The sequence below is a fragment of the Hirundo rustica genome, chromosome 28 (genome assembly GCF_015227805.2).
Source record: "Hirundo rustica isolate bHirRus1 chromosome 28, bHirRus1.pri.v3, whole genome shotgun sequence".
Lineage (NCBI taxonomy): Eukaryota > Metazoa > Chordata > Aves > Passeriformes > Hirundinidae > Hirundo > Hirundo rustica.
In genome coordinates this window covers 2,688-23,955 of record NC_053477.1, presented here as the reverse complement: position 1 = coordinate 23,955, position 21,268 = coordinate 2,688, and the positions used below count along the sequence as shown (strand labels likewise).

The window sequence follows — 21,268 nt, the reverse complement described above, 5'->3', positions numbered from 1 at the left end:
AGATACCTGGGGACACCACGGGGACACCACGGAGCCACTGGGGACACCACGGGGACACCCAGGGACACCACGGGGACACCCGGGGACACCACGGGGACACCCAGGGACACCACGGGGACACCTGGGGACACCACGGGGACAGCCAGGGACACCACGGGGACACCTGGGGACACCACGGGGACACCCGGGGACACCACGGGGACACCACGGGGACACCACGGGGACACCCAGAGACACCACAGGGACACCCGGGAACACCCGGGGACACCCAGGGACACCCGGGGACACCCGGAGACACCTGGGGACACCACGGGGACACCACGGGGACACCACGGGGACACCTGGGGACACCACGGGGACACCACAGGGACACCATGGGGACACCACGGGGACACCCGGGGACACCACGGGATGGACTGTGGGGTCGGAGAACGTCCAGGGCTGGGGAATTCCTGAGGGAGCTCAGCCTGGAGAAAAAGCGGATCAGGGGGAATCTTCTGTCTCTCCTGATGGGGGGGGGGACAGGGGACACGTGGGGGGCACCATGGAGATGCCAAGGGATGGGGTTTGGGGTTGGAGAGCGTCCACGGATGGGTTCTAGGGCTGAAGAACGTCCAGGGATGGGTTCTGGGGTTGGAGAGTGTCCAGGGATGGGTTCTGGGGTTGGAGAGTGTCCGGGGATGGGTTCTGGGGTTGGAGAGTGTCCAGGGATGGGTTCTGGGGTTGGAGGGCGTTCAGAGGTCAGATATGGGGTTGGAGATGGAGAATTCCTGAGGGAGCTGAGGGGACTTGTCCTGGAGAAGAGGGGAATCATGGGGTGGGATTGGGTGGGGTGGGATAGGATTGATGGGATGGGATGGGGATTGGGATGGGGATGGGATTGGTGGGGTGGGATTGATGGGATTGGGATGGGATTGATGGGATGGGATGGGGATTGGGATTGGGGATGGGATTGATGGGGTGGGATTGATGGGATTGGGATGGGATTGATGGGGTGGGATTGATGGGATTGGGATGGGGATGGGATTGGTGGGGTGGGATTGATGGGATTGGGATGGGATTGGTGGGATTGGGATGGGATTGGTGGGGTTGGTGGGGTGGGATTGATGGGGTGGGATTGATGGGATGGGGATGGGATTGATGGGATTGATGGGGTGGGATTGATGGGATTGGGATGGGATTGATGGGATTGATGGGGTGGGATTGATGGGATTGATGGGATTGGGATGGGGATGGGATTGATGGGGTTGGTGGGGTGGGATTGATGGGATTGATGGGATTGGTGGGGTGGGATTGCTGGGATCGGTGGGGTGGGATTGATGGGATTGGGATGGGATTGATGGGATTGGGATGAGGATGGGATTGGTGGGGTGGGATTGATGGGATTGGGATGGGGATGGGATTGATGGGGTGGGATTGATGGGATTGGGATGGGGATGGGATTGATGGGGTGGGATTGATGGGATTGGGATGGGATTGATGGGATTGATGGGGTGGGATTGATGGGATTGGTGGGGTGGGATTGATGGGATTGGGATGGGATTGATGGGATTGGGATGAGGATGGGATTGGTGGGGTGGGATTGATGGGATTGGGATGGGATGGGATTGATGGGGTGGGATTGATGGGATTGGGATGGGATTGGTGGGGTGGGATTGATGGGATGGGATGGGGATTGGGATTGGGATGGGATTGATGGGATTGGGATGGGATTGATGGGGTTGGTGGGGTGGGATTGCTGGGATCGATGGGGTGGGCGATCCTGAAGGCCTTTCCGCGCCTGAAGAGCTCCGGGCGTCGCGCAGGTTCCTGCACTGCGCCGAGAAGGACCTGGTGCCGTACCTGGAGAAGCTGAGCGACCCCACGCTGAAGGAGACGCTGGTGAACGGGGTCGGGTACCTGCACGAGGGGCTGACGGCCATGGAGCGGCGCGTGGTGGAGCAGCTCTTCAGCTCCGGTGAGGGCGGGGCGGGATCGGGATTGGGGTTGGGGTGGGATCGGGATCGATGGGGATGAGTGGGAGAGGATGGGATTGGTGATGGGATTGGGATCAGTGGGGGTGAGTGGGAGAGGATGGGATTGGTGATGGGATCGGGATCAGTGGGGATGAGTGGGAGAGGATGGGATTGGTGATGGGATTGGGATCGATAGGAATGAGTGGGAGAGGATGGGATTGGGATCGATGGGGATGAGTGGGAGAGGATGGGATTGGGATGGGATTGGGATCGATGGGAATGAGTGGGAGAGGATGGGATTGGGATGGGATCGGGATCGGTGGGGGTGAGTGGGAGAGGATGGGATTGGGATGGGATTGGGATCGATGGGGATGAGTGGGAGAGGATGGGATTGGGATGGGATTGGGATCAGTGGGAATGAGTGGGAGAGGATGGGATTGAAATTGAGATTGGGATGGATGGGATTGAGATTGGAATTTGAGTGGATGGGTTCCATGGGATGGGATGGGATCTCTGGGATGGGAGCCATGGGATGGGATCTGTGGGATGGGACCTATGGGATGAGATCCGTGGGATGGGATCTATGGGATGGGATCTATGGGATGGGATCCGTGGGATGGGATCCATGGGATGGGATCTATGGGATGGGATCCGTGGGAGGGGATACGTGGGAGGGGATCCGTGGGAGGGGATCCGTGGGAGGGGATCCGTGGGAGGGGATCCGTGGGGTGGGATCCATGGGATGGGATCCATGGGGTGGGATCTATGGGATGGGATCCATGGGATGGGATCTATGGGATGGGATCCGTGGGAGGGGATCCGTGGGGTGGGATCCATGGGATGGGATCCGTGGGATGGGATCCGTGGGATGGGATCCGTGGGATGGGATCCATGGGATGGGATCCGTGGGATGGGATCCGTGGGATGGGATCCATGGGATGGGATCCATGGGATGGGATCTATGGGATGGGATCCGTGGGATGGGAGCAGCACCTGGAGAAGCCTTTCCTGGAGCCCAGCACTTCCCAGCGTCCTGGGGCTGGTGCCTTGTCCAAGCTCTGTGTGACCTCTGGGGACAAGGGACAGAGGGATGGGACACAGGGAATGGCTCCCACTGGGAAAGGGGGATTTAGATGGGATTTGGGATGGAACGAGGGTGGGCAGGGGCTGGGCTGGAATTCCAGAGGAGCTGTGGCTGCCCCTGGATCCCTGGCAGTGCCCGAGGCCAGGCTGGAGCCACCTGGGACGGGGAAGGTGGCCCTGCCACGGTGGCACTGATGCTCCTCAGAACCTCTCCCAACCCAACCCGCTCCATGAACCTCCACCTCCCACCCCCGAAATTCCGGGGCGGTGCCCATGCCGCCGTCCGAGCGCCCGGAATCCCGGGATCTCTGTCCCCAGGAGCTGTCCAGGTGATGGTGGCCTCGCGCAGCCTCTGCTGGGGCATGAACATCTCGGCCCACCTGGTGATCATCATGGACACGCAGTACTACAACGGCAAGATCCACGCGTGAGCCGAGCCCCGGGCCCGGATCGTGGGATCCATGGGATCCATGGGATAATGGGATGGGATGGGATTGAGACTGGGATGGGGATCCCAGGCGGGATGGATGAGATGGGATGAGGTGAGGTGACGAGATGAATGCACACAATGGGATCCATTGGATTGGGATTGGGACTGGGATGGGGGTGGGATTGGGATCCCAGGTGGGATGGGATTGGGATGGGATGGAGATCCCAGGCAGGATGGGATTGGGATCCCAGGTGGGATGGGATTGGGATGGGATGGAGATCCCAGGCAGGATGGGTGAGGTGAGATGAGATGAGGTGAGGTGAGGTGAGATGAGGTGAGGTGAGATGAGGTGAGGTGAGGTGAGATGAGGTGAGATGAGATGAGGTGAGATGAGATGAGATGAGGTGAGGTGAGATGAGGTGAGATGAGGTGAGGTGAGATGAGGTGAGATGAGGTGAGATGAGGTGAGATGAGGTGAGGTGAGATGAGGTGAGATGAGGTGAGGTGAGATGAGGTGAGGTGAGGTGAGATGAGATGATGAGATCAATGCACACAATGGGATCCATGGGATGGGATGGGGATCCCAGGTGGGATGGGATGGGGTTGGGATGGATGGGATTGGGATCTCAGGCGGGATGGATGAGATGAGATGAGATGAGATGAGATGAGATGAGATGAGATGAATGCACACAATGGGATCCATGGGATGGGGTTGGGATCCCAGTCAGGAATGGGATGGGGATCCCAGGCAGGATGGGATCCATGGGATGGGGTTGGGATGGATGGGATTGGGATCCCAGGTGGGATGGGATGGTTGGGATGGGGATCCCAGGCTGGATGGGGTTGGGATCCCAGGTGGGATGGGATGGCTGGGGTTGGGATGGGATGGGATGGGGATCCCAGGCAGGATGGGATCCATGGGATGGGGTTGGGATGGATGGGATTGGGATCCCAGGTGGGATGGGATGTGACCCTGGTGCGTGTCCGGGGCCGCTGACGCGTTGCCGCGGCAGGTACGTGGATTACCCCATCTACGACGTGCTGCAGATGGTGGGCCACGCCAACCGCCCGCTGCAGGACGACGAGGGGCGCTGCGTCATCATGTGCCAGGGCTCCAAGAAGGTGCGGGGGGCCCCGGGGACCTTCCTGGCATTCCAAACGGGATCCTCCTCCTGCTGCTCGTGGAGGAGGAGCCTCGCGCAGGGTTGGGATCCGGATGGGATCAGTGGGATGGGATCAATGTCATCAGTGGGAAGGGATCAGTGGGATTGATGGGATGGGATCAGTGGGATTGATGGGATGGGATCAGTGGGATTGATGGGATGGGATCAGTGGGATTGATGGGATGGGATCAGTGGGATTGATGGGATGGGATCAATGTCATCAGTGGGATGGGATCAGTGGGATTGATGGGATGGGATCAGTGGGATTGATGGGATGGGATGGGGTCAGTAGGATGGGATCAGTGGGATTGATGGGATGGGATCAGTGGGATTGATGGGATGGGATCAATGTCATCAGTGGGATGGGATCAGTGGGATTGATGGGATCAGTGGGACAATAGGATCAATGTGCTGGGATGGAATGGGATCCATGGAATGGGGTGGAATGGAATGGAATGGAATGGAATGGAATGGAATGGAATGGAATGGAATGGAATGGGGTGGAATGGAATGGGGTGGAATGGGATGGGATGGGATGGAATGGGGTGGAATGGAATGGGGTGGGATCCAAACCCTCACTCAGGGTCGGGATCACCGCGTGGACAATCCAGCCCCTCGCAGAGCGCCGCGCTGGGCGTTCCCACCGCGTTTTTGGGATGAACTCTTGAATTCTTTCCCTTTTCCTGCCCGTCCTGCTGCAGGATTTCTTCAAGAAGTTCCTGTACGAGCCGCTGCCGGTGGAGTCGCACCTGGACCACTGCATGCACGACCACTTCAACGCCGAGATCGTCACCAAGACCATCGAGAACAAGCAGGACGCCGTGGACTACCTGACCTGGACCTTCCTGTACCGCAGGATGACCCAGAACCCCAACTACTACAACCTGCAAGGTGGGAATGGGCTCTGCGGGCAGCGGGGAGCTCCTGCAGCCTGGCGGCGACCCCCGGGAATGTCCTGGGGTGGTAATGGGGCTGGCAGTCCTGAACCGTCCTGTCCTGTCCCGTCCTGTCCTGTCCCGTTCCGTCCCGTCACATCCTGTCCTATCCCACCCGCGTTCCTTTCCCTGTCCCTGTTCCCATCCCATGATATTGATCCCGTCCCATCCCATTACCCCATTATCCCACTATCCATCTTAATTATCTTATGATCCCATAATTCCATGATCACATTATCACGTTACCCTATTGCCCCATTATCTCATGATCACTTTTTCCCATCTCGTTATCCCATGATTCTGTGGTCCCATTATCTCATGATCCCATTACCCCATGATCCCATTATCTCATGATCCCGTGGTCCCACAATCCCACTGTCCCATTACCCCATTATCCCATCATCCCTTCTTGTTATCCCATTATCCCATGGTCCCATGAGCCCATTCCCCCCTAACGTGGTGTCCCAGTGCCGTGGTGTTTGCGGTCACACACTGTCCCAGTGACATGGTGACACGCTGTCCCAGTGACCCGGTGCCCCGTGACACGCTGTCACGGTGCTGTGCTGCCCTGGTGGCACACTGCCCCGGTGATGCACTGTCCCAGTGACATGGTGTCCTGGTGACATGCTGTCCTGGTACCCCGTGACACGCAGTCGCGGTGCCACGCTGTCCCGGTGACGTGGTGACATGCTGTCCCCGTGACATGGTGTCCTGGTGACACGCTGTCCCGGTGCCCCCGTGACACGCTGTCACGGTGCTGTGCTGCCCTGGTGGCACGCTGCTCCGGTGATGCACTGTCCCAGTGACGTGGTGTCCTGGTGACATGCTGTCCTGGTACCCCGTGACACGCAGTCGCAGTGCCACGCTGTCCCGGTGACGTGGTGACATGCTGTCCCAGTGACATGGTGTCCTGGTGACACACTGTCCCGCTGTCCCGGTGACACTCTGTCCTGGTGTCCTGGTGACACACTGTCCTGGTGTCCCGGTGACACTCTGTCCTGGTGTCCCAGTGACACACTGTCCCGCTGTCCCAGTGACACTCTGTCCTGGTGTCCTGGTGACACACTGTCCTGGTGTCCCGGTGACACTCTGTCCTGGTGTCCCAGTGACACACTGTCCCGCTGTCCCGGTGACACACTGTCCCGCTGTCCTGGTGACACTCAGTCCCGGTGTCCCGGTGACACACTGTCCCGCTGTCCCGGTGACACTCTGTCCTGGTGCCATGGTGCCATGGTGACACACTGTCCCGGTGTCCTGGTGACACTCTGTCCCTCTGTCCCGGTGACACGCTGTCCTGGTGCCATGGTGACACGCTGTCCCAGTGACACTCTGTCCCTCTGTCCCGGTGACACTTTGTCCCTCTGTCCCGGTGTCCCGGTGACACTCTGTCCCTCTGTCCCTCTGTCCCGGTGTCCCTCTGTCCCTCTGTCCCTCTGTCCCTCTGTCCCTCTGTCCCGGTGTCCCGGTGACACTCTGTCCCGGTGTCCCTCTGTCCCGGTGTCCCTCTGTCCCTGTGTCCCTGTGTCCCTCTGTCCCAGTGTCCCAGTGACACTCTGTCCCTCTGTCCCTCTGTCCCTCTGTCCCTCTGTCCCTCTGTCCCTGTGTCCCTGTGTCCCTCTGTCCCGGTGTCCCTCTGTCCCTGTGTCCCTGTGTCCCTCTGTCCCGGTGTCCCTCTGTCGCGGTGACGCTGTGTCCCTCCATCCTGGTGTCCCTCTGTCCCTCTGTCCCGGTGACACTCTGTCCCGGTGTCCCGGCGACACTCTGTCCCTCTGTCCTGGTGTCCCTCCATCGCGGTGACGCTGGCTCCCTCCGTCCCTCTGTCCCTCTGTCCTAGTGTCCCTCCGTCGCGGTGACGCTGTGTCCCTCGGTCACGGTGACCCTCTGTCCCTCTGTCCCGGTGTCCCTCCGTCGCGGTGACCCTCTGTCCCCCTGTCCCTCCGTCGCGGTGACGCTGTGTCCCTCTGTCCCGGTGTCCCGGTGTCCCTCCGTGGCGGTGACGCTGTGTCCCTCCGTCCCTCTGTCCCTCTGTCCCGCTGTCCCTCTGTCCCGGTGTCCCTCTGTCCCGGTGACGCCGTGTCCCCCCGTCCCGCGGCGCAGGCGTGTCGCACCGGCACCTGTCGGATCACCTGTCGGAGCTGGTGGAGCAGACGCTCAGCGACCTGGAGCAGTCCAAGTGCATCAGCATCGAGGACGAGATGGACGTGGCGCCGCTCAACCTGGGCATGATCGCCGCCTACTACTACATCAACTACACCACCATCGGTGCGGCAGAACACCCCGGGGCCGGGACTTACCAAAAACACCCGTCTGCACACGGGGATTTACCAAAAACACCCGTCTGCACGCGGGGATTTACCAAAAACACCCGTCTGCACGCGGGGACTTACCAAAAACACCCGTCTGCACACGGGGATTTACCAAAAACATCCCTGTGCACACGGGGATTTACCAAAAACACCCGTCTGCACACGGGGATTTACCAAAAACACCCGTCTGCACACGGGGATTTACCAAAAACACCCGTCTGCACACGGGGATTTACCAAAAACACCCGTCTGCACGCAGGGATGTCCCAAAAAAATAACTGTGGTTGGGGATTTCCCCCAAAAAATTCCTTGGGGTTTGGTGTTTTCCCCGAAAGAATCCCTGGGTTTGGGTGTTTTCCCCCTAAAAAATCTGTTTCTTTCCCCGCCAAAAGTCCCAATTTTGGGATGTTTGTTTTGGTTTTGTTTATTTTCCTTCCAGAAGATCCTGGGGTTCGGGTTTTCCCCCTAAGTTCCCGTTTTCTGTGCGTTTTCCCCCAGAGCTGTTCAGCATGTCGCTCAACGCCAAGACCAAGGTGCGGGGGCTGCTGGAGATCATCTCCAACGCCGCCGAGTACGAGAACATCCCGATCCGGCACCACGAGGACAACCTGCTCCGACAGGTACGGGATCCACAGGATCCATGGGATCAATGGGATCAATGGGATTGGGATCAATGGGATTGGGATCAATGGGGTCAATGGGAACATCCCGATCTGGCACCACGAGGACAACCTGCTCCGACAGGTACGGGATCCACGGGATCCATGGGATCAGTGGGATTGGGATCAATGGGATCAATGGGGTCAATGGGATCAATGGGATTGGGATGGGATCAATGGGATTGGGATGGGATCAATGAGAACATCCCGATCCGGCACCACGAGGACAACCTCCTGAGACAGGTATGGGATCCATGGGATCCATGGGATCCATGGGATTGGGATCAATGGGGTCAATGGGAACATCCCGATCCGGCACCACGAGGACAACCTGCTCCGACAGGTACGGGATTGGGATCAATGGGATTGGGATGGGATCAATGGGATTGGGATGGGATCAATGGGATTGGGATGGGATCAATGAGAACATCCCGATCCGGCACCACGAGGACAACCTGCTCCGACAGGTACGGGATCCATGGGATCAATGGGATTGGGATGGGATCAATGGGATTGGGGTGGGATCAATGGGGTCAATGGGAGCATCCCGATCCGGCACCACGAGGACAACCTCCTGAGACAGGTATGGGATTGGGATCCATGGGAACATCCTGATCCGGCACCACGAGGACAACCTCCTGTGACAGGTACAGGATTGGGATGGGATCAATAGGATTGGGATCAATGGGATTGGGATCAATGGGAACATCCCGATCCGGCACCACGAGGACAACCTCCTGAGACAGGTACGGGATTGGGATCAATGGGATTGGGATCAATGGGAACATCCCGATCCGGCACCACGAGGACAACCTCCTGAGACAGGTATGGGATTGGGATCCATGGGAACATCCTGATCCGGCACCACGAGGACAACCTCCTGTGACAGGTACAGGATTGGGATGGGATCAATAGGATTGGGATCAATGGGATTGGGATCAATGGGAACATCCCGATCCGGCACCACGAGGACAACCTCCTGAGACAGGTACGGGATTGGGATGGGATCAATGGGATCGATGGGATGGGATCAATGGGATCAGTGTCACTGATGGGATGGGATCAATGGGATCAGTGTCACTGATGGAATCAATGGGATCAATGTCACTGATGGGATGGGATCAATGGGATCAATGTCACTGATGGGATCAGTGGGACCAGTGTCACTGGTGGGATCAGTGGGATCAGTGTCACTGATGGGATCAGTGGGATCAGTGTCACTGATGGGATGGGATCAATGGGATCAATGTCATTGATGGGATCAATGGGATCAGTGTCACTGATGGGATCAATGGGATCAGTGTCAGTGATGGGATCGATGGGATCAGTGGGATCAGTGTCACTGATGGGATCAGTTGGATCAGTGTCACTGATGGGATCAGTGGGATCAGTGTCACTGATGGGATCAGTTGGATCAGTGTCACTGATGGGATCAGTGGGATCAGTGTCAGTGATGGGATCAGTGGGATCAGTGTCACTGATGGGATCAGTGGGATCAGTGTCAGTGATGGCATCAATGGGATCAGTGGGATCAGTGTCACTGGTGGGATCAATGGGATCAGTGTCACTGATGGGATCAGTGTCACTGATGGGATCGATAGGATCAGTGTCACTGATGGGATCGATGGGATCAATGGGATCAGTGTCACTGATGGGATTGATAGGATCAGTGTCACTGATGGGATCGATGGGATCAATGGGATCAATGTCACTGATGGGATCGATGGGATCAGTGTCAGTGGGAATGACGGGATGGAGTGGGGTCCGTGGGATCGATAGGATCAGTGTCACTGGTGGGATCAGTGGGATCAGTGGGAATGACGGGATGGAGTGGGGTCCGTGGGATCGATAGGATCAGTGTCACTGGTGGGATCAGTGGGATCAGTGGGAATGACGGGATGGAGTGGGGTCCGTGGGATGGATGGGATCAGTGTCACTGGTGGGATCAGTGGGATCAGTGGGATCAATGTCACTGATGGGATCGATGGGATCAATGTCACTGATGGGATCAATGGGATCAATGTCACTGGTGGGATCAGTGGGATCAGTGGGAATGACGGGATGGAGTGGGGTCCGTGGGATGGATGGGATCAGTGTCACTGGTGGGATCAGTGGGATCAGTGGGATCAATGTCACTGATGGGATCGATGGGATCAATGTCACTGATGGGATCAATGGGATCAATGTCACTGGTGGGATCAGTGGGATCAGTGGGAATGACGGGATGGAGTGGGGTCCGTGGGATGGATGGGATCAGTGTCACTGATGGGATCAATGGGATCAGTGTCACTGATGGGATCAATGGGATCAATGGGATCAGTGTCACTGGTGGGATCGATGGGATCAGTGGGAATGACGGGATGGAGTGGGGTCCGTGGGATGGATGGGATCAGTGTCACTGATGGGATCAGTGGGATCGGTGTCACTGATGGGATCAGTGGGATCAATGGGATCAGTGTCACTGGTGGGATCAGTGGGAATGACGGGATGGAGTGGGGTCCGTGGGATGGATGGGATCAGGACGGGGATGAGCGCTCAGCAATCCCAACGCCCGTGGGGCCGGAGCTGTTTTGGGGGCGGATCACTGACGGCTCCCCCCGCCCCCAGCTGTCCCAGAAGGTGCCCCACAAGCTGACCAACCCCAAATTCAACGACCCCCACGTCAAGACCAACCTGCTGCTGCAGGCACACCTGTCACGGATGCAGCTGAGCGCCGAGCTGCAGTCGGACACCGAGGAGATCCTGAGCAAGGTGGGGGCACGGCCAGGGGCTCCTGGGGCCAGGAGCCGCAGATATCCCACAGCCCTGATGGAAACGGGGTCCCACAGCCCTGATGGAAACGGGGTCCTGTATCCATGATGGGAACGGGGTCCCACATCCATGATGGAAACGGGGTCCCACAGCCCTGATGGAAACGGGGTCCCACATCCATGATGGGAACGGGGTCCCACAGCCCTGATGGGAAACGGGGTCCCACATCCATGATGGAAACGGGGTCCTGTATCCATGATGGGAACGGGGTCCCGCAGCCCTCACGGGAAACGGGGTCCCACAGCCCTGATGGAAACGGGGTCCTGTATCCATGATGGGAAACGGGGTCCCACAGCCCTGACGGAAACGGGGTCCCACAGCCCTGACGGAAACGGGGTCCCGTATCCATGATGGGAATGGGATCCTGGGATTTATGGGCAGTGAGAGTGGGGAGGGATCAGGAGGTTCTGCAGGGATCCCATCCCATGGGTCAGTTCTCCAGGATTGTTCCATCCCATGGGTCAGTTCTCCAGGACTGTTCCATCCCATGGGTCAGTTCTGCAGGACTGTTCCATCCCATGGGTCAGTTCTGCAGGACTGTTCCATCCCATGGGTCAGTTCTCCAGGACTGTTCCATCCCATGGGTCAGTTCTCCAGGATTGTTCCATCCCATGGGTCAGTTCCCCAGGACTGTTCCATCCCATGGGTCAGTTCTCCAGGACTGTTCCATCCCATGGGTCAGTTCTCCAGGACTGTTCCATCCCATGGGTCAGTTCTCCAGGACTGTTCCATCCCATGGGTCAGTTCTCCAGGATTGTTCCATCCCATGGGTCAGTTCTCCAGGACTGTTCCATCCCATGGGTCAGTTCTCCAGGACTGTCCCATCCCATGGGTCAGTTCTCCAGGACTGTTCCATCCCATGGGTCAGTTCTCCAGGACTGTCCCATCCCATGGGTCAGTTCTCCAGGATTGTTCCATCCCATGGGTCAGTTCTGCAGGGATCCCATCCCATGGGTCAGTTCTCCAGGACTGTTCCATCCCATGGGTCAGTTCTCCAGGATTGTTCCATCCCATGGGTCAGTTCTCCAGGACTGTTCCATCCCATGGGTCAGTTCTCCAGGATTGTTCCATCCCATGGGTCAGTTCTCCAGGACTGTTCCATCCCATGGGTCAGTTCTCCAGGACTGTCCCATCCCATGGGTCAGTTCTCCAGGACTGTTCCATCCCATGGGTCAGTTCTCCAGGACTGTCCCATCCCATGGGTCAGTTCTCCAGGATTGTTCCATCCCATGGGTCAGTTCTCCAGGACTGTTCCATCCCATGGGTCAGTTCTCCAGGACTGTTCCATCCCATGGGTCAGTTCTCCAGGACTGTCCCATCCCATGGGTCAGTTCTCCAGGACTGTTCCATCCCATGGGTCAGTTCTCCAGGACTGTTCCATCCCATGGGTCAGTTCTCCAGGACTGTCCCATCCCATGGGTCAGTTCTCCAGGACTGTCCCATCCCATGGGTCAGTTCTGCAGGACTGTTCCATCCCATGGGTCAGTTCTCCAGGACTGTCCCATCCCATGGGTCAGTTCTCCAGGACTGTCCCATCCCATGGGTCAGTTCTCCAGGACTGTTCCATCCCATGGGTCAGTTCTCCAGGACTGTTCCATCCCATGGGTCAGTTCTCCAGGACTGTTCCATCCCATGGGTCAGTTCTCCAGGACTGTCCCATCCCATGGGTCAGTTCTCCAGGATCTGTTCCAGCCTGGCTCCATCCCATGGGGTCCCCATGCCTGTCTGTGTCAGTGACCATCACTGACCGTCACTGACCATCACTGACCATCACTGACCGTCACTGACCATCACTGACCATCACTGACCGTCACTGACCATCACTGTCTGTCCCTGTCACTGACCTCTGTCCATCTGTCCATCCCTGTCTGTGTGTCCAGGCTGGCTGTGTCACTGTCACTGACCTCTGTCCATCTGTCCGTGTGTCCGTGTGTCCAGGCTGGCTGTGTCCCTGTCACTGTCACTGACCTGTGTCCATCTGTCCGTGTGTCCGTGTGTCCAGGCTGGCTGTGTCACTGTCACTGTCACTGACCTGTGTCCATCTGTCCATGTGTCCGTGTGTCCAGGCTGGCTGTGTCACTGTCACTGACCTGTGTCCGTGTGTCCGTGTGTCCGTGTGTCCAGGCTGGCTCTGTCACTGTCCATCACTGACCTGTGTCCGTCTGTCCGTGTGTCCAGGCTGGCTGTGTCACTGTCACTGACCTGTGTCCATCTGTCCGTGTGTCCGTGTGTCCAGGCTGGCTGTGTCACTGTCACTGACCTGTGTCCGTGTGTCCGTGTGTCCAGGCTGGCTGTGTCACTGTCACTGACCTGTGTCCGTGTGTCCGTGTGTCCGTCTCTCCAGGCGATCCGGCTGATCCAGGCCTGCGTGGACGTGCTCTCCAGCAATGGCTGTGTCACTGTCACTGTCACTGTCACTGACCTGTGTCCGTGTGTCCGTGTGTCCGTCTCTCCAGGCGATCCGGCTGATCCAGGCCTGCGTGGACGTGCTCTCCAGCAATGGCTGTGTCACTGTCACTGTCACTGACCTGTGTCCGTGTGTCCATCTGTCCGTGTGTCCGTGTGTCCAGGCTGGCTGTGTCACTGTCACTGTCCATCACTGACCTGTGTCCGTGTGTCCGTCTCTCCAGGCGATCCGGCTGATCCAGGCCTGTGTGGACGTGCTCTCCAGCAATGGCTGTGTCACTGTCACTGTCCCTGTCACTGACCTGTGTCTGTCTGTCCGTGTGTCCGTCTCTCCAGGCGATCCGGCTGATCCAGGCCTGTGTGGACGTGCTCTCCAGCAATGGCTGTGTCACTGTCACTGTCCCTGTCACTGACCTGTGTCCCTGTGTCCGTGTGTCCGTCTCTCCAGGCGATCCGGCTGATCCAGGCCTGTGTGGACGTGCTCTCCAGCAACGGCTGGCTCAGCCCGGCGCTGGCCGCCATGGAGCTGGCCCAGATGGTCACTCAGGCCATGTGGTCCAAGGACTCGTACCTCAAACAGCTGCCGCACTTCACCTCCGAGCACATCAAACGCTGCACGGACAAGGTACGGCCGGGGACACCCTGGGGACACTGGGGACAGCCGGGGGACACCCTGGGGACACCCTGGGGACAGCCAGGGGACACTGGGGACAGCCAGGGAACACCCTGGGGACAGCCAGGGAACACCCTGGGGACACTGGGGACAGCCAGGGACAGCCAGGGAACACCCTGGGGACACTGGGGACAGCCAGGGACAGCCAGGGAACACCCTGGGGACACCCTGGGGACAGCCTGGGGACAGCCAGGGGACACCCTGCGGACAGCCAGGGACAGCCAGGGGACACTGGGGACAGCCAGGGGACACCCTGGGCACACTGGGGACAGCCAGGGGACAGCCAGGGTCATCCAGGGACAACCAGAGTCATCCAGGGACAGCCAGGGAACACCCTGGGGACGGCCAGGGACAGCCAGGGGACACTGGGGACAGCCAGGGGACACCCTGGGGACAGCCAGGGACAGCCAGGGGACACTGGGGACAGCCAGGGGACACCCTGGGGACAGCCAGGGACAGCCAGGGGACACTGGGGACAGCCAGGGGACACCCTGGGGACAGCCAGGGACAGCCAGGGGACAGCCAGGAACACCCAGGGGACAGCCAGGAACACACAGGAACACCCAGGGACACCCAGGGGACACCCAGGGGACACCCAGGGACACCGGGGACACCCAGGGACACCCAGGGGACAACCAGGGACACCCAGGGACACCCAGGGACACCCAGGGGACAGCCAGGGACACCCTGGGGACAGCCAGGGACAGCCAGGGGACACTGGGGACAGCCAGGGGACACCCTGGGGACAGCCAGGGACAGCCAGGGGACAGCCAGGAACACCCAGGGGACAGCCAGGAACACACAGGAACACCCAGGGACACCCAGGGGACACCCAGGGGACACCCAGGGACACCCAGGACACCCAGGGACACCCAGGGGACAACCAGGGACACCCAGGGACACCCAGGGACACCCAGGGGACAGCCAGGGACACCCTGGGGACAGCCAGGGACACCCTGGGGACAGCCAGGGCACGGGAATGTCGGATTTTTGGGACAAGCCGGAATTCCCAGCCCGTGGCCCCGGAGTTTGGGCGGAGCTGTGCGGGTTCGGGGGGAGCCGGGAGGGAAAAGCTTCCACCAGGGAGGAGGGTGCTCCCCTAATTAGTGAGGGAGCCCCAGGTTGTTCCACCAATTAACAGATCAACTGATGAGTCATTTTCACTAATTAACGAGCGCCTGGCGAGCTCGTCAGGGGTTGAGGTACCCCAAGGTGTTCCCCCAATTAACGAGGCTCTTGAGTTACTCCCCCAATTAATGAGGGCCTTGAGTTACTCCCCCAATTAATGAGGCCCTTGAGTTACTCCCCCAATTAACGAGGCCCTTGAGTTACTCCCCCAATTAACGAGGCCCTTGAGTTACTCCCCCAATTAATGAGGCCCTTGAGTTACTCCCCCAATTAATGAGGCCCTTGAGTTACTCCCCCAATTAATGAGGCCCTTGAGTTACTCCCCCAATTAATGAGGCCCTTGAGTTACTCCCCCAATTAACGAGGCCCTTGAGTTACTCCCCCAATTAATGAGGTTCCCTGAGTTACTCCCCCAATTAACGAGGCCCTTGAGTTACTCCCCCAATTAACGGGGTCCCCTGAGCTATTCCCCCAGTTAATGAGCTCCTTGAGTTACTCCCGCAATTAATGAGGTTCCCTGAGTTATTCCCCCAATTAACGAGACCCTTGAGTTACTCCCCCAATTAACGGGGTCCCCTGAGCTATTCCCCCAGTTAATGAGACGCCCTGAATGATTCCCTCAATCCCACTAATTAACGAGCACCTGCTGAGCTCTTTTGGGGTGCAATACCCTGCGTTATTCCCCCAGTTACTGAGATACCCCAAATTATTTTCACTAATTAACGAGCACCTGATGAGCTCTTGTGAGGGGTTGAGATACCCCGAGTTCCTGCACCAATTAATGAGATCCCTGAGTTATGCCCCTAATTAATGGAAATCCCCTGAGTTATTCCCCTAATTAATGAAAATCCCCTGAATTATTCCCCCAATTAATGAGACCGCCCCCAGGTTATTCCCCCAATTAATGAGCAATTGATGAACTCCTGTGAGGCCTTGGGATCCCCTGAATTATCCCCCAATTAATGAGATCCCCTGAATTATTTTCACCGATTAATGAGCACCTGGTGAGCTCTTTTGGGGTGCAATACCCTGCCTTATTTCACCAATTAATGAGATCCTCTGAATTATTTTCACCAATTAATGAGACCCTCCACGTTCTTCCACCAATTAACGAGCAATTGATGAACTCTTGTGAGGGCTTGGGATCCCGTAAATTATTTCACCAATTAACTGATGAGCGACTGATGAGCTTTGGTGAGGGGTTGAGATACCCCGAGTTCCTGCACCAATTAACGAGACCCCCGAGTTATTCCCCCAGTTAATGAGACCCCCGAGTTATTCCCCCAGTTAATGAGACCCCCGAGTTATTCCCCCAATTAACGAGACCCCCGAGTTATTCCCCCGGTTAACGAGACCCCCGAGTTATTCCCCCAGTTAACGAGACCCTTCGATTTCCTCCACCAATTAACAAAAATCCCCCGAGTTATTGCCCCAATTAACGAGCAATTGATGAACTCTTGTGAGGGGTTGGGATCCCCTGAATTATTCCCCAATTAAAGAGCTCCCCTGAATTATTCTCACCAATTAACGAGCAGCTGATGAGCTTTGGTGAGGGGTTGAGATACCCCGAGTTCCTCCACCAATTAACGAGACCCCCGAGTTATTGCCCCAATTAACGAGCAATTGATGAACTCTCGTGAGGGGTTGGGATCCCCTGAATTATTGCCCCAGTTAACGAAAATCCCTGAGTTATTCCCCCAATTAACGAGACCCCCGAGTTCCTCCACCAATTAATGAAAATCCCCCGAGTTCCTCCACCAATTAATGAGACCCTCGATTTCCTCCACCAATTAACAAAAATCCCCTGAGTTATTGCCCCAATTAACGAGACCCCCGATTTCCTCCCCCAATTAACGAGCACCCCTGAGTTCCTCCCCCAATTAATGAGACCCTCGATTTCCTCCACCAATTAACAAAAATCCCCCGATTTCCTCCCCCAATTAACGAGCACCCTTGAGTTCCTCCCCCAATTAATGAGACCCTCCATTTCCTCCCCCAATTAACGAGCACCCCCGAGTTCCTCCCCCAATTAACGAGACCCCCGAGTTCCTCCCCCAATTAACGAGACCCCCGATTTCCTCCCCCAATTAACGAGCACCCTTGAGTTCCTCCCCCAATTAATGAGACCTCCATTTCCTCCCCCAATTAATGAGACCCTCCATTTCCTCCCCCAATTAACGAGCACCCCCGGGTTCCTCCCCCAATTAACGAGACCCCCAGGTTCCTCCCCCAATTAACGAGCACCCCACGAGATCTCCTGCGGCGGAGCACCCGCAATTCCTCCAGCAATTAGCAATCGACGGATGAGCTCTGGCCAGGGGCTGGGTTCCCCCGAGCCCCCGCGGCAATTAACCGGGTTAATTAACGAGCGGCGGGGCGGGGCGGGGCGGGTGACGCCGGCGGCCCTTGCAGGGCGTGGAGAGCGTCTTCGACATCATGGAGATGGAGGACGAGGAGCGCACGGCGCTGCTGCAGCTGCCCGAGGCGCAGATCGCCGACGTGGCGCGCTTCTGCAACCGCTACCCCAACATCGAGCTGTCCTACGAGGTGGGGGACAGGGACAACATCCGCAGGTGAGGCTGGGGTCCCTGGGACGGGATTGGGGTCACTGGGACGGGATTGGGGTCATTGGGATGGGATTGGGGTCCCTGGGGTCATTGGGGTCACTGGGATGGGATTGGGGTCACTGGGGTCATTGGGATCACTGGGATGGGATTGGGGTCACTGGGATCGTTGGGATGGGATTGGGGTCACTGGGATGGGATTGGGGTCGCTGGGGTCATTGGGATGGGATTGGGGTCATCAGGATGGGATTGGGGTCACTGGGATGGGATTGGGGTCACTGGGATGGGATTGGGGTCATCAGGATGGGATTGGGGTCACTGGGATGGGATTGGGGTCGCTGGGGTCATTGGGATGGGATTGGGGTCACTGGGATGGGATTGGGGTCGCTGGGGTCATTGGGATGGGATTGGGGTCACTGGGGTCATTGGGGTCACTGGGATGGGATTGGGGTCGCTGGGGTCATTGGGGTCACTGGGATGGGATTGGGGTCGCTGGGGTCACTGGGGTCATTGGGATGGGATTGGGGTCATCAGGATGGGATTGGGGTCACTGGGATGGGATTGGGGTCATTGGGGTCATTGGGGTCACTGGGATGGGATTGGGGTCACTGGGATGGGATTGGGATCATTGGGATCATTGGGATGGGATTGGGGTCACTGGGATGGGATTGGGGTCACTGGGGTCATTGGGGTCACTGGGATGGGATCGGGATCTTTGGGATCATGGCGCGCTTCTGCAGCCGCTGCCCCAGCATGGAGCTGTCGTACGAGGTGGGGACAGGGACAGCATCCGCAGGTTGCTGCGGATCGTTGGGATCGGGGTTGGGATCGAGGTCAGGATCCCGCTGTTCCTGGTCCCATTGCTCCATTCCCAGCGGCGGCCCCGTGGTGGTGCTGGGGTTGGGTTTGGGGTTGGTTTGGGGTGGGTTTGGGATCGGGATGTGACCCCGCTGTTCCTGTTCTCTCTGTGTCCCCAGCGGTGGCCCCGTGGTGGTGCTGGGGTTGGGGTGGGTTTGGGTTAGGGTTTGGGATCGGGATGTGACCCCGCTGTTCCTGTTCCCGTTCCCTGTCCCCAGCAGCGGCCCCGTGGTGGTGCTGGGTTTGGGTTTGGGGTTGGGATCGGGATGTGACCCCGCTGTTCCCATTCCCTGTCCCCAGCAGCGGCCCCGTGGTGGTGCTGGGGTTGGTTTGGGGTTGGTTTGGGGTGGGTTTGGGATCGGGATGTGACCCCGCTGTTCCCGTTCCCTGTCCCCAGCGGTGGCCCCGTGGTGGTGCTGGTGCAGCTGGAGCGGGAGGAGGAGGTCACCGGGCCGGTCATCGCACCGCTGTTCCCACAGGTACCGCGGGGTTGGGATCGACGGGATCGACGGGATCGATGGGATGGGATCCATGGGATGGGATCCATGAAATGGGATCCATGGGATGGGATGGGATCCATGGGATCCATGGGATGGGATCCATGGGATCCATGGGATGGGATCCATGGGGTGGGATCCATGGGATGGGATGGGATCCATGGGATGGGATGGGCTGGGATCCATGGGATGGGATGGGATGGGATGGGATGGGTCTGTCCCCAAGTCTCAGAGTCCCTGTCCCGTGTCTCTGTCGCTGTCCCCGATGTCCCCACAGAAGCGGGAGGAGGGCTGGTGGGTGGCACTGGGGTGGCACTGGGGTGGCACTGGGGTGGCACTGGGGTGACAATGTCCCTGATGTCCCCGATGTCCCCAATGTCCCCACAGAAGCGGGAGGAGGGCTGGGGGGTGGCACTGGGGTGGCACTGGGGTGGCACTGAGGTGACAATGTCCCCGATGTCCCCGATGTCCCCACAGAAGCGGGAGGAGGGCTGGTGGGTGGCACTGGGGTGGCACTGAGGTGACAGTGTCCCCGATGTCCCCACAGAAGCGGGAGGAGGGCTGGTGGGTGGTGATCGGTGACTCCAAGTCCAACAGCCTCATCTCCATCAAACGCCTGACGCTGCAGCAGAAGGCCAAGGTGACACCGGGGGGACACTGGGGTGGCACTGGGGGACACCGGGGGACACTGGGGGTCACTGGGGGACACCGGGGGGACACTGGTGTGGCACCGGGGGACACTGGGGGTCACTGGGGACATGGGATGGGTGACACCAGGGGTGGTGGTGGCGGGGGTGACACAGGGTGGGTGACACAGGGTGGGTGACACCAGCAGGGTGACTCTGGGGAGGTGACAGAGGGTGACAGCAGCTTGGTGACACTGGGGGTGGTGACACGGAGGTGACACCGGGATGGGTGACACAGGGGGGCTGACACAGGGGGACACCAAGGTGACGTGGGCCAGGTGCCAGCGGGTGACACTGGGTGATGGCGACACCACAGTGCCGTGGGCCGGGTGACACTGGGTGACACTGGGTGACACTGGGTGCCAGCGAGTGTCCCTGGATGCCAGTGGGTGACACCACGATGCCGTGGGCTGGGTGACAGTGGGTGACAGCAGATAACAGCTGGTGCCCGTGGGTGACACTGGGTGACACTGAGCACCCGTGGGTGACACCGGGTGACACGGCATCCTGCGGGTGACACTGAGGTGACACTGGGTGACACCGAGCACCCGTGGGTGACACCGCGTGCCCGCGGGTGCCAGGTGAAGCTGGATTTCGTGGCGCCGGCGCCGGGCGCGCAGCACTACACGCTCTACTTCATGAGCGACGCCTACATGGGCTGCGACCAGGAGTACAAATTCAGCGTGGACGTCAAAGAGGCCGAGAGCGACTCCGACTCCGACTGACGGACGCACGGAGTCCCACAAATCCCACTCCCAAAAATCCCAGTCCCAAAAATCCTCGAGTCCAAAAATCCCAGTCCCAAAAATCCCAGAGTCCCAAAAATCCCAGTCCCAGAAATCCCAGAGTCCAAAAAAATCCCAGTCCCAAAAATCCTCGAGTCCAAAAAAATCCCAGTCCCAAAACATCCCAGAGTCCCAAAAATCCCAGTCCCAAAAATCCCAGAGTCCCAAAAATCCCAGTCCCAGAAATCCCAGAGTCCCAAAAATCCCAGTCACAAAAATCCCAGAGTCCCAAAAATCCCAGAGTCCCAAAAATCCCAGAGTTTGTCTGAGTCCCGAAACGTCCCAGAGAGTTCGAGTCCCAAAAGATCCCTTAAAGTCCCAAAAAACCC

The 21,268-nt window shown here is 58.5% G+C and overlaps 1 protein-coding gene across 1 annotated transcript in view; it reads left to right on the top strand.

Annotated features, from left to right (window-relative positions):
- SNRNP200 (small nuclear ribonucleoprotein U5 subunit 200) overlaps window positions 1-21,002 on the top strand; it is an 83,647-nt gene extending 62,645 nt beyond the window's left edge. Inside the window, exons 26-37 of the mRNA XM_040087582.2 lie at window positions 1,806-1,957; window positions 3,357-3,465; window positions 4,482-4,590; window positions 5,333-5,522; window positions 7,664-7,828; window positions 8,371-8,492; window positions 11,139-11,282; window positions 14,197-14,373; window positions 17,962-18,122; window positions 19,369-19,450; window positions 20,016-20,108; window positions 20,736-21,002. Of these exons, the coding sequence (XP_039943516.1) occupies window positions 1,806-1,957; window positions 3,357-3,465; window positions 4,482-4,590; window positions 5,333-5,522; window positions 7,664-7,828; window positions 8,371-8,492; window positions 11,139-11,282; window positions 14,197-14,373; window positions 17,962-18,122; window positions 19,369-19,450; window positions 20,016-20,108; window positions 20,736-20,879 (1,648 nt within the window). The 3' untranslated portion in view covers window positions 20,880-21,002. The remainder of the gene's footprint in view (window positions 1-1,805; window positions 1,958-3,356; window positions 3,466-4,481; window positions 4,591-5,332; window positions 5,523-7,663; window positions 7,829-8,370; window positions 8,493-11,138; window positions 11,283-14,196; window positions 14,374-17,961; window positions 18,123-19,368; window positions 19,451-20,015; window positions 20,109-20,735) is intronic.
- Window positions 21,003-21,268: the final 266 nt, after the last annotated feature.